The 13,879-nt window shown below is 37.0% G+C and overlaps 1 protein-coding gene across 3 annotated transcripts in view; it reads right to left on the minus strand.

The window, feature by feature from the left end:
* eng (endoglin) overlaps positions 1-13,879 on the minus strand; it is an 84,082-nt gene that overhangs the window by 7,934 nt on the left and 62,269 nt on the right. For all 3 annotated transcript variants that reach the window (XM_033049010.1, XM_033049007.1, XM_033049009.1), the window contains exons 12-15: positions 10,521-10,661; positions 8,478-8,744; positions 6,841-6,910; positions 103-141 (exon numbers count right to left, since the gene is read on the minus strand). In XM_033049010.1, the coding sequence (XP_032904901.1) occupies positions 103-141; positions 6,841-6,910; positions 8,478-8,744; positions 10,521-10,661 (517 nt within the window). The remainder of the gene's footprint in view (positions 1-102; positions 142-6,840; positions 6,911-8,477; positions 8,745-10,520; positions 10,662-13,879) is intronic.

Consider the following 13,879-nt stretch of genomic DNA (forward strand, 5'->3'; position numbering starts at 1 on the left):
ATTTTCTGAAATGTCCTTACATAAGTCCATAAAATATTTAAATGTGCCTCTAATAGACTAATCAACCATTTATTATGAGAAGCAGCCTGATAAAAGACTCACCTGGCCTGGAATTTGTGGGGTCTTGGGATTTGGGACAATCTAGACAATAAAAATAAATGAGTAAATTATTTTAAACATTTCTTGTAACTATATCTTGCAAGTCTTTTTAGATGTTAATTTTTGACGTTCATCATTGTTTGCAAATGCAAGTTACTATTCAATTACTATTTCGCAAATCTTTGTGGAACTCACAGATCAGTCTGATATTGTAGACCGGGAAAAATATTTTAAAATGAAGGAAATGTAGGATATGACTATTGCTATAACCATTTGCTGCTTGTTGACTGCAATCTGTTTTCCAATTAAGAACATAAACTAAAAAATAATTTATATTTTATCATGTTGCAAATCATCACAGAGCCAACGTTTTATCAATGAGCAATTCATGGGAGGAAAATGATCTTTCCAAACACTGCAACCAGAATATAGTAAGACAATGACCATTTGGCCTATTATGTCCGTGTTGGGTCCCAAGTTATCATTTACTGTATTAGTTCTATACTGGTATAACTTGCCAAATGCAACACCTCACACTTGTCAAATTTAAATACCATCTGCCATTCCTTGGTCCATTTTATTTTTTTGTTTTTGTTTTTTGGATACCAAGTTCATCGAGGTACTTTTGTAATCTTAGATAACTTTCCATCCACTACATCATTAATTTTGTGGTCATCAATCAATTTAATCATGTTAACAATATTTTCATCCAAATAGTTAATGTAGTTGACAAAAAACAGTGGACCTAGCACCAGTCCCTGTGGCACATCAACAATCTCAGACCTCTGAACAAGTACCCTATGACTGCTTCCACCAACCCAATTTTGTATCTAGTTGACCAGCTCGCCTTGGATCCAATGTGAACGAACCTTCCAGACCATGTGGCATCTTGTCACCTCTTCAAAAAGTCCAATCAAATTTGTGAGACACAATTTCCCAGGCACAAAACCACGCTGACCTAGTAAATGTATCATTTACTCTATTCCGCTACCTCGTGTTCTGTCAAAATGTATAAATTTCATATATGAACATTACATTTTATCTACTGTCCATTTCACTAATCTGAAAGCTTTAAATATTATCATCCTCTCTCATATTTACCACAGGTTTTGTGTCATCTATAAATTTTGAAATTATTTGTAAATATCTATCCAGCTCCTCACTGTTTACTAAAAAAACAGTGGTCCCAAATCAATCTGGTAACACAACTAGCAGCACTACATTAAAAAAATCATCATTTATCATCACACTGCTTTTGTCGCTCGGCTAATTTTGTATCCATTCTGCCATCAATTTTCAATTCCACATGTTTTCATTTTATTAAAACTAATTATGTTACTTCAGCAAACACCTTTTGTGAATCCTGATACCTGTACTTCATAAGTGTTGGTGAAGTCCACCCTACTATAGTGTAGGTGCAAGGTAGGATATTTGGGAAAGTAGGGGAGGGGGTGGAGCGCACATGAGAGAAAATTGTTTACAGGGAATCAAGTGGAAGTATAGTACTGAAGGAATGCTCAGAGCCAGGAAGACTCAATGTGCCAAATGGCTTCCTCCTACGTTATGAGATGATAATTAGTTGCCTTCCCAATTGAACAAAAGAGTTTTTATTTTTGCCATAATGACGTTTTCCCATGGATGCAGAGCATAATTAAACATGATCCACACAGATATGTACATTCCTTATCAAGTTAACAAGGGCCTTCCACCTTTTGAACCTATAAATGTGGTATGAAATCAGCAAAGATTCATGCACACATGGGAGTTATCTTGATTCCTTGATCTGTACCTGTTCTCAATTCCACCCCTAGTGTCAGGCTGGATAGATAAATTAATATCTATCATCTATCTGCCAAGGAGAAGATAGAAAGTTCAATGAGGGTATGTTTGTAGTAAAGGGTATGTAAGTATTAAGAAGGTGGAGGTGTCAAATGTCTTTAATGCATAAGGGTGGATAAATCCCCAGGTCACAATGAGATCAATTATAGAATGTGATGGGAAGCAAGGGAGGAGATAAATTGAGCCCTGACGGAGATACTTGCTTCTTTATTAGTCGGAGGTGAGTTAGTAGGTATCTATAGGATAGGTAATATTGTTTATTTAACAAGGACAGCAGGGACAAGTAGGTAACTGCAAGCTGGTGAATTCTTAATACCCATACATGAATGGTAGAAGAATTATTGGAGAAAATTGCAAGGAATAGAATAGTCATCAAGTCTCGGTGCAGAGGAAATCCTGTTTCACTAAGTTGAGTTTTTTTGAGGAGGTATGCAAGAAGATTTTTCAAGGCAAGGCAGTAAACATTGTAAAGCAATTGTCAAGATCCAACACGGCAGGCGAGTGTAGAAGGTTAAGACACATGGAATCCTAGGTGAGCTGGGTTATTGAATCTAAAAGGGCTTTCTGCTGGGAGGCAGTGGTACCAGAAGGATACCGTTGATTTGTAGTAGTATGATAAGTAAGATTGCAGATGGCACAAACATTTTGTATAGTGAGGAAGGATGTCTAAAGCTACTGCAGGATATTGATCTGATGGAATATTGGCAATGGAATTTAACCTCAACAAGTGTGAGATGATGCATTTTGAGATATTAAATAAGAGTAGGATATATACTGTAAACGATAGGATATTAAGCGACCTTAGGACACAAATCTATCATTGCTCTAGTCATTAAACAACTGGAGCCACTCGCAAAGCTCTCTGGATTGTGCAGTAATACAGAGAATGCTGTAATTGTTCACCAGGTCAGGCAGCTTCAGGGGAAAGGAAAACGGCTAACATTTCAAGTTCATGATCGTTCATCAACATTCTCTTTTTACATTAGATTTCCAACAACTGCAGTTTGATTTTAAGATTCTGCTAGATTGGCAGAACACACATCAGACAAACCCACGCTGTTCAATAACCTTGCAATGTTCACATGGATATGCCAGTACAGGTCGTTCTGCTATAACGTGTTTCAAAATGCTAATTAGTGAACTAAGGAACATTGCTTGTATTAAGCGAGTCAAATTGGTTATAATGCAAATTCAATTGGGAACTAGGGAACACATCTACTAGTTTCACCACGGGAGGTCATTGAAGTTGACAAGCAATCACTGCTATTGACATTTATGATATAATTATGAAACAATGTAACATACAGCCTTTAGTATTTCTGGCTTACAGTAACAAAAATAAACTCTCAATAAAAAGATTTGTTGTAGAAAAATCTTTCCAGGAAAATAACTTGGTTATTGCGATCTGAAACTCTAGCCCTTAATCGCCTTTTCCCTTTGACACTATTTTAGAATGTGATTTTCTATAATGTGAGATTTCTTAGGAATGCTATTATCACTTTGTAGCACTCTGTATTGTGACTTTGCATTCTCACCAATGCAGCTTAATAGAGTTTCAGACACGATGCATTTCTGATGTATATTATGGACATTTAAGGCTCCCCATCTGAGAATAAAAAGAAGAAATTTATCACAATGAGGAATGTCCAGGAGAAGAAGACATTAGAGGGATGCTGGACAGGAAAAGCCTTTGTCAGAAATCCAAAATCTTATGCTCCAAAAGATTGACATATCACGAAAGCCCTAATCTTAGCTTTACTTGCTCTTGTCATGTTAGGATTAATACATTTGTTTTTTCTGGCATCTGTCCATATGGAAGATACAGACAATTTCCTACATCCCCCTCCTCTGACCATAATATATTTGAGATGCTTGACATCTTGCCAACAAGGTCATCTTCCATTTCTTCCTCAGGGCAATCCCACCCTGACCCAATGTTAACTTTCAAGCCCATCACCATAGTTACTTAGTACTTGGAAAATAAATGGAATAAAATGACCTCAGTGGTGCATGTTTTCCGGGAAAGGAAGTCAGTTGCAAAGCTTCTGATCATTGATAGTTTTGCAAGGATATAAACCAGGATACATTGTTCCAATCATTACAACAGCACATTACAAACTACATAACGCTTTCTAATCTAGAGTTCCAGAATTACCAATGGAACCAAATATATTAGTAAATACAAACCTGCCTACCTTAAACAAACTTTACATTTAACTATAGGGTTCCATCTACTTCATAAACAATTCTGAATGCACCTGATTTTATTTCCCCTTCTCCACCCTACATGTGTTCCTTCATCTTTCTCAAACACATTTGGAGCTAATAATAATGTAGCTATGTCTGCTTTCACTAGAATATAATGGGCAAAATAATGACAAATTTAGTTGTCCAAAGTCCCATGTCTGCTACCTTTAATAGAAAGGGAACCCAGGCTTCTATTAGATTTGGGGGGGGGGGGGGGGGGGGGGGGGGGGACTGCAACTCCTAGAAATCTGAAATACTCAACAAATTAGACAGTTGAGAGAAAAACAGTGTTAAAGTTTCAGTTCCGATGTGAAGATGAGGTGTTGTTCCTCAAGCCCAAGTAAGACCTCATTGTAACAATACAGGAGTCTAAAGACAGAAAGGTCACAGTGGAATGGAGTGGTGAATTTAAAGAGCAGGCAGCCAGAAGCTCAAGGTCACTCCTGCAGACTGAAGGTGAACCTGTCCAAGAATCACAAGCAGAGTTGTCTGGGCAAACACATTTTTCCAGCCTGCTCTTGTCTCACTAAATTATTTGTTCCGATCTTGACTCCATCCTTTATCCCCTGGGCCAATCTCTCTTGATTACATTTGTAACTCTTTGGATGTTCTTGATCACTGACATTTTTCAAATCCAGTTCATCAGACTGATACTCGACTGCTGCAGTTTTTCTGTGTTTGTGAGAGCCGATATTGTGTATCAGCATAATATTCACACAAAACCTACATAGGCCCAATATGTCCACACAAAATTTAGATGTGTTCTCCGTCAAATATTTTTGCAAAAAATCATAAGGACCATCCTCTGACTTATCTTTTTAAATCACGAATGTTGGGAATATCTATTCTTTGCTAGCTCAGGATTATTCAGTATCAGCCCATGTTTAAAATTACCATATTTTGATATACTTGTTTTAGTGCAGCACAGTTTAGTATTTTTTGCCCACTAAGTAATGCCTGTCAGTCTTTAGTTAAAGTTGTGGACTTTAATGTTTTCTTTTAACAACACGAATTTGGAAAAACATCGGTGACATCTTTTTGGCATGAGGAATCAATATAAAGAAAGAAACCTGTGTTTATGTTGGAGAAGATAAGATTTTGCATTCAGGTATCTGAATTTTTCAAAATTATAAAGTAATGCTCACAAGCAGATTTGCTGCGAGGTTGAAGGGCAAAAAACAGGAGATATCCATTAAAAAGGTGTCTGTAGGTCATTTGGCTTTTGTGAGGGTGGAAAGCTAATCAATTTGAGAAATCTGTTGACTGCCGGGGAGAGTGAATAAGCCATTTAACTAAGCAAAATGGTCAATTTCAAAATCAACTTAATGCCATTCAAGAAACAAATTGCTAAGAGATACCGAGAGAAGAAATGTGGGATTTCCTCCACAGAAGAGAGTGGACTTTTGGCCCAATATATTTTTCCCACATCTGAAAATATATTGGGGAAAAATCTGACTAAACGTAGAACTAAATGCAAGCAAGGAAATCGGTCAATACGGTTGCAAATCCAACAGGCAGCTGAAAACCTGACACGTGCTTTGCACTGGTGACTAAAGATGAACTTCTCACCAATTATGTTGTAACTCTCGCACCACCACATGACACTCTCAACTGCATTTGAAGAAAGTATTTAAAATCAGTGTTTATTATTAGCAAATTATTATATTCTCAGAATTCAACTCAACGGTTGCGAGCAATGAAAAATGGACAGAAGTCCCCGATGTGAAGCAAACAATGCAGGAAGACCTACAAGAATCCAATTGAATATGGAAACAATATGGTGCAAGCATACAAATATTTCTCCTCTTAATAGATTCCTTTGGAAAAATTCATATTTAAATTGGAAATATGAATTTTTATACTTAGTGCAACTGGTGTCAGCATTATACATTTTTTCTCTAAATACATTCCAACCGTGACATCTCCATCCATAGAATGTGCAAAACAAAGCTCTCTTTATTGCACAAATTAAATTACATATTTCCACAGTTCATAAATCAAAATATATATAATAAATGGGTTTGATTAATGTTAGAAAAAAAACGTCTTAATGCCAGTTTCAAAAGAGGTCTGCAAGCAGTGCTTGTTTTATGATGGCATTGTGACATATTTAAATAGATAAACACTACATTATGATTAATTTTTAACATGTGTTGTGTTTATACTTTTCAGTGATTAGTTTATTAAATTAGAAGTTGGTCACAAAATCAAAACAGAAGAGGAGGTATATTGACCCTGTTAATAAGTGTAGCTTAATTTTTAATATGTGTACCATCATCTTTTTGTCCACAAAATAAAAGCACTGACAGCAAGTATGTATTGTTAATTCCAATACTTTGTTTACTTTGAGTGCTAGATGCTGCCAGTTTTTGATTTGAAGAATTGTACCCACTTAAGAACTTTTCTCTGGTTACCCTCCATACATCCGAGGAGGGTAATCAGACCATTCCATTAAATCTGAACAATGAGACACATGTGCCTCATGTGTCAGTTTACCCTCTATTATAATAGTTTTTATTTTATCTTTCATGACAAATTATATGGGTAATGCTGCTGTTCAAAATAAAGAACTAATAAAACAATAATATTAAATAGCTTAATAATAAATAGATTCACAATAATAGCAAATGCTCATCATCAAAAAGTTGAACTTACCAAGTTGTTTTGGATTATTGTTATCTATTTTCAAAGCTTTAGATATTTTCTCCATGAAATAGCATTTGTTCTGAAAAAAACAAGATCTTGGCTTTACTTTGCATGCCTCAGTAAGTGGTTTTGTACAAAAATTCCCTCATGCTGTTAAACTGCATTTACATTTTTTGTTACCCTCGACATTCACAGGAAATATTTAAGCAGTGACATTTAATACAAAAAACATTTTGTACATCAAAGTTCTGATCTAATTTGGCTGGACAAAACAGAGTTGCAAAGCAATCAGAGTGACATAATTTAATCTAGTATTTTCATTCTGTTTTACGAATTATTTTTCTGAAAACTCGATGTTTCTTGCAAGATAATTTCTTATTTTAATTAAATACCTAAAAGGGATGCAATTGAACAAAAATAAATCAGAAATATGTTACTGAATCATAGAGGTGTACAGTAGGAACCATCTTCAAGCTTCGACCCATCTTGTCCATGCTGACATATTCTAAACCTTTCCTTTCCATATATCTGCCCAAATATATATTTTAGAAGTTGTAATTGTGTCCATTTCTTTAGCATCCTCAGGGATGCTAAAGAAATAATAAATAATAACACCAACAGCAAATTTGATGATGTTAGCACAGTTACTGGTAGAATAGAAGTCGTTGTGCATGTTGGCACAAATGACATGAGTCGGAAAAATAATGAAGTCCTGAAAAATGATTATAGGGAGTTCGGTAAAAGGTTTAAAAGCAGGACCTCTAAGGTAGTGATCTCCAGATTACTCTTGTTGTCACATGTTAGTGAGGATAGGAACAGCAAAATAGGATAGATGAATACATGGCTGAGGATTTGATGCAGGGGGGGAGAATTCAGATTTTTGGACCATTGCGATGAATGGGTGGGTTTAAACTCAATTGGAAAGGGGCAGGATCCAATGCAGGGCTGAGGCAGGTGAGAGTTGGCATTCAGAATGGAAGGTGATGAAAGGACGTTCAGTGGACAGAATAGGCAGGAGCATGGCAGGGAGTGAGGAAGAACTGGAGGATTGAATCGCATTTATTTTAAGGCGGATTAACTCAGCGTCTGGATAGGTATGTGCGATTGGGATGTTGTGGCCGGTTTGGAAACATAACTAAGAGAGAAACACGACTGGCAGCTACTTGTTCCAGAGTATAGTTGCTACAGGAGAGGTAGAGGTGGGGATAAAAGTGGAGGGAGAGGTTAGGCAGGCTAGGACTTCATTCCTTGGAGGTATGAATGGTAATCTTGTGGAGATGTATAAGATCATGAGGAGAATGGATAGGGTAAATGCTCAGAGTCATCTACCTAGCGTAGGGGAATGAAGAACTAGGGGACATAGGCTTAAGGTGAAAGGAACAAGATTCAACAGGAATCCGAGAGACAATGTTTTCCACATAGAGGCTGCTAGCTATATGGAATAAGCTGCCAGAGGAGGTAGTTGAGGCAGGTACTATAACATTTGGCCAAGTACATGGATAGGAAGGTTGAGAAAGACATGGGCCAAAAGCAGGGAAGTGAGACTCGCGTAGATTGGTCATCTTGTTCAGCATAGGCAAGTTAGTGTGAAGGACCTGTTTCCGTGCACTATGACTACTTCTAAAAATGATGTATCAGCAACTTACTGGTTCAATGCAATAACCTGTATTGCATTCCATGACTACATCCTCAACGACAGGGCTCCAGACATTATGGAAAGTGAACTGGAAGCGGTTGTACAAGATTTCGGATTTACCACACATGGCTTGATGTGGCTCCAGATTAGTAAGGGTCAAGGGCATGTCACGAAGACCGAGACCTTTTTGTCCAGAACTAGTAGTAAATTTCGGGATGAGGGAGCAGTTATGTTGTATTTGTTTAAACATCCCCGCGCTCAGCGAGGCAACTGAAACCTGTAAAAATAAGAAATTATTATTAAAGTTGTGTGGTATATGAAACTGAAAAGTTTTTTTATGATAAAACAAAAGAGGCTTTCATATTTTATCATTTTCATTTAGAACCCCTAGCAAGGATAAACCACAATCAATTCTCTACAAACACTAATGTTTAAAAGAGTATTACAAAGTGTGGTGGAATACCAAGGAAGACTTTTGTTCTGAGGCATTGTAAATTTGAATAATCACTTGCCTCTGTCCTATTTGATACGTGAATCATCCTCTGCAGTCAAGAGTGTTTAATGTACAATGCACCAGGACCAGAACAATGAAATTCTTTCTTGCTAAAGCTTAAAGGGGTTGTCCCACTTGGGCGACCTAATTGGCAAGTTTAGAAGAGTTTAAAAAAATGACATGTTGAAGACCTCCTTCGACTATGTTGAAGACTAGCTACGACTAACTTCGGGAAAATTGGACACCGAATAGTGGAGAGTGAAGACGACCTCCTTCGATCTCCCTTCGACCTCCCTTCGACTATGATGAAGACTATCTACGACTACCTTCGACTACCCTCAATTACCTACGACTAAGATGCTGACATACTACGACTAAACATACGAATAAAAAAAGTATCTATTTTTTCCATGGCGACCTTATTTTACTCGCGGGCATTTTTTAACTTATTGAAAAAACCGCCGCAACCTAGCTGAGGCCTCGAGTACACGGACACCACCCTCGAGCATGAAGGAGAGTTACGAAGACCTCCTATGACCTTGTGTCGACCATGCTGCGAGTATGAGTCGAGAGCAAACTCACCAGAACTCGCGTATTAGGTCACCCAAGTGGGACAGGCCATAGTTGTGCAATCTTCGTACATACTGCAAGATTACACAGAGCAGACAGGAATGTAGAGAAGAAGTTACAAATCAGATCAATTGTGACCATATTAAACCATGGACTAGACATGAAAGGCTGAGCAACATATTTTGGAAATATAAATGCATGATTTACTTATAAATGTATTTTAACTGGAAAAATCTCTGAATAGCATTCAAAATAGGTTTTGTTTCTACCCTGTTCTCCTCCGACCGGGCTCATCAGTAATAACACGGAAATAATCTCACCTACCTGTCTTTTGCAAATGGAAATCACAAGAAGTTGTCAGTCATATGGAATAAATCTTGAATCTTTTCTAAAATGTTCACTGGACGGGGCATCCATCAAAATGTTATATAAACCCACAGTACTCTTGTTATCCATACAATATAGCGTGCTGTCTTATACTCTTATGTAAGCATTAGGGATCACAACATAACAGTTATAAATTTATTTTAACTGGAAATATCTCACCTACCATTATCTTTTGCAAGGGGAAATCACTAGAAGTTGTCAGTCGAAGCAGCATAATGGTTGAGGCAGAAAGTGGGCTATTAAGACAGCACACTATATTGTAAGGATAATAAGAGTACTGTGAGTTTATATAACATTTTGATGATGCCCCTTTCAGTGAACATTTTAGTAAAGATTCAAGATTCCATAAATTGATTAAATCTTGCACTTTCTATTAAAAATGTCTGCATTTTTAAACTATGTTATTACTCTCAGTATATTTCAAAATACTTCAGAGACAATTTAATACCTTGAAAAGAAGTAACGGTGCAATAAAGGCAAAGGAAGGTCTATGTTGTATAGAACAATCAGTTAACACACATTTTGTATATTAAGATTTTTTTAACAGATAAGAGCAGCTAGTCACAATACAAATTCATAGAAGTTAGAAGTTAGTCATCATACCTCTCCATAGACAGTTGTGCAATTGTAAAGCTTTACAGATGGCTTTTTAAAGTCAGGAAGCTCGTGAATTCTAATTTGTCTTCCATTTACATTGTTCAGCTTGAGAATATCACAAATTGTTTGTACATGAGGACAAAGTATCTGTTTAGAAAATATTGTATGATAAATCACAATGAATGGAAACTTATTTTTAATTAGAAGTTCATTTCTATTTAACAATTTTTGGTATAAGAATACATGTCAAATATAGCACAATTTTCCAGCCATCTGTTTAATGACTGCTATCATGTTCCACTTGAATACACAATATTCTACAACTTATTAATCCATTTTTCATGAAAACAACAAATAACTAGCACATATTTACACTAAAGAAGACACAAAGTGCTGGAACATCTCAGCGGGTCAGGCAGCATGAGTGTTCTCAGTTTCATGTTCTCCAGAGATGCTGCCTGACTCCAACACTGTGTCCTTTTGAGTGGAAATATGTGATACTTAAGTAATAGCTGCCCCCACAGATTACAGTGCAGTATATTTTTCTGTGGTTGACTTATAGGGGAAGCATGAGACAAGACTTTAGAATTATCTGACAGGAAGTCTCGGACTTAAAACGTTCACTTTGTTCCTTTTACCGCAGATGCTGCCTGATTTGCAGAGAATTTCCTGCACTTTCTGTGGGGTTTTTTGTTTCAGATTTCCAGCATCTGTAGCTTTCTATATACCATCTATACCTGTCAAGTCAAACTAAAATGAAAGAACAGGTGCAGAGAAATGCTACATTGAAATCACGAGACAGTGATTAAAGTGGGCGGAGCCCCAGCCTGCTGAGTTCTGTCCGGGGGTCAAAAGGGCACACAGCACCAGAAGCCAGTGAAGAAGACACAAGAGACTTGCGGGCGGAAAAACTTGGACAGTAAATCAAAAGGACTGTCCGAAAAGACTGCCGCGATAGCCAGAAAAGGCAAGCAGGACTGATTTTCTACAGACCCGATTGGCAGCTGGTAAGGACTGAACTCTAAATGGACTGAGCAGCAGACTGCAGCCCCAGAGACTCTGTTTAACCCTTTAATATCTGAGAAACTTGTCTGGCTAACGTGTTGATTGAGAAAGTTTGAAATATTGGTAGTGTTTGTTAACCAAGATGACAGGGTGATGATAGTGTTTGTTGTCTATGTAAAGTGCATCCTGCTTCATTGTGGGGTTAAGGGCTAATGTTAGCAATGTTACAAAATTTTGAGATTTTAAAAATCAAGTCTGTAATTTATCCCATCAGATAAAGCATAAAAATAAGTTTAATTTGACACCTAATTCACTTTCATATCTCAAGTATTTAAAAAGTTATGGCCATTTTCATACTGGGAAATGAGCATCTTGTTCCCTATTGATTTTCTATGGACATAACAAAAAAGCTGTGATCGTGAACAGTCAAAAGCCCATAACTTTCTTAAAAATTAAAAGAACTGAATGAAATTTTCAGTTATCATAGATTGAAGCATTCTGAAACAAATATAAAATAATCTTACTTGGATGACCTGAAATTAAACCATATAATTAGTTAGTTACCTAATTGTAGCTAATTTCAGACTTCAATTACTAGATCTAAACATCTATCCATTTCTTAATAAATGATTAACATTTTTAAATAGCCTAAATGTCCAAATAATATTCACAAATAATTCACAATAAAACATGATTTTTAAATCTCATTTACATTAATTTATAGGCCAAATGGAAGGAATTTAGTGTTTAATTGCTGTAAATAAATGCCCATTTAAATCAGCTTTCCAGTGGGTCCCTGTGAACGCGCTGGTTTAGAACGTTCACATTGCGGTAGATTTGTGCCCCAAATGCCGAGAAAAATACTGCGCGATATAATGGGCCCAAATTGAGCTACTCGCAATATTAAACTTAGTATAAAGGGATCTTTAGAAGCCCTTTTTAATGTAAAAATATACAACCTAACTTCTGCTATTTGCTTTATGAGACCCTGCGGTTGCTGGCGGTCGCGGGTTTAGAGATTGATTTTTAAACCACTATAACTATTATTCAAGGCCTTTAAACCTAATAATAGCTTTTGCGACGGGGTCTTCCAGCGATTTTTCGTTAATAATTAACTAGGCTGAACATTTTCGATTGGAACAGCTTAGAGAAAATCGCGTTTTAAACCCGCCCCCTCTAAACGGCGCCAAAATCGCGCACACCCTCAGCAGCAGATCTTCAACGACGCTTCAGGTAGGCTTTGCAACATACCTACTAATGTGAGCTAATTTCTAATACTTATATGCTATGTGTGGTGTTAGTTTAAATAATTGCATTTTTAAAAATATGATAAAATGTGTTAAAAAACAGTAAAGATTCATATGATATTAAGCTAAAAAATTGGTAACAGTAGTGGGCATTATTTGTGTTTTTCATTTAATGAAATGTGAAAATTATTTAAAAAACAAAATGGCTGCTATGAGTTGGAATGTTAAATACATGTAATTTTCTGTTATTTATATTTGGTTACAGTAATGTGTATATTTTTGCCTTTGTGTCTAACGGTTTTTCACCTGATAAAGACCAAAACTGATAAAGACCAAATCTGGTAAAGACTAAAACTGCTAAAAACTGCTAAAGACTGATCTGCCAAAAGAAAAGAAGGAGAAAATAAAAAAGGTGGTAAAGAAGTGTTTGGTCTGAGTGAATCCAGTTCATCATTTCGGGGTAGATAAATCAAATCCCTTTCAAGCGGGGAAACTGCAGAAACATTAGAAGACTTGACAGTGAAAAACCGGGCGGGGCCAGGAGATCTGGAAACCTGGAAAAGAGACAGTTAAGTCAAGATAAAACATGGCTGATGAAGTTACTGGAAAGTCAGCTGAGCAGCTCAAGCTGAAGAGGACAACAGCAAAACGGGCATTCTCTCGTCTTGTTAACAGCATCATTAGGAACCATGAAGAAATGTCTGAAGAGGAGCTCAGGAACAATTTCAACAAACTCATGCAGGAGGCCGAAAAAGTCATGGAAGCCAATGACGATGTGGAGGCTGGACTCATTGCAGAGCTGGAGGCGGAGCTGGACGCAGATGAAGAAACTGTGTTAACTGAACAGCAAAAAGCCGACCTGGCAAAGACTGCAAAGGAGTGTGAGTCGAAACTAAAAGAGGTCAAAGGGCTCATCCAGGACACTCTATGGGCAAACTTTGGAAATGTTGAATTATCCACCTCACTACAGACAGCAGATGGTGCATGTGAACTTGCTGCTGCCACCGCACCATCAAATAGCAACCAAGAAGCATATGAATTCATGCTTAACCACCTGCAGAAACTGGTAGAGACTGCAAAGGAGATGTACAGTCGGTGGAAACGTTGGGTCCC

This window comes from Amblyraja radiata, chromosome 32, assembly GCF_010909765.2.
Source record: "Amblyraja radiata isolate CabotCenter1 chromosome 32, sAmbRad1.1.pri, whole genome shotgun sequence".
NCBI lineage: Eukaryota > Metazoa > Chordata > Chondrichthyes > Rajiformes > Rajidae > Amblyraja > Amblyraja radiata.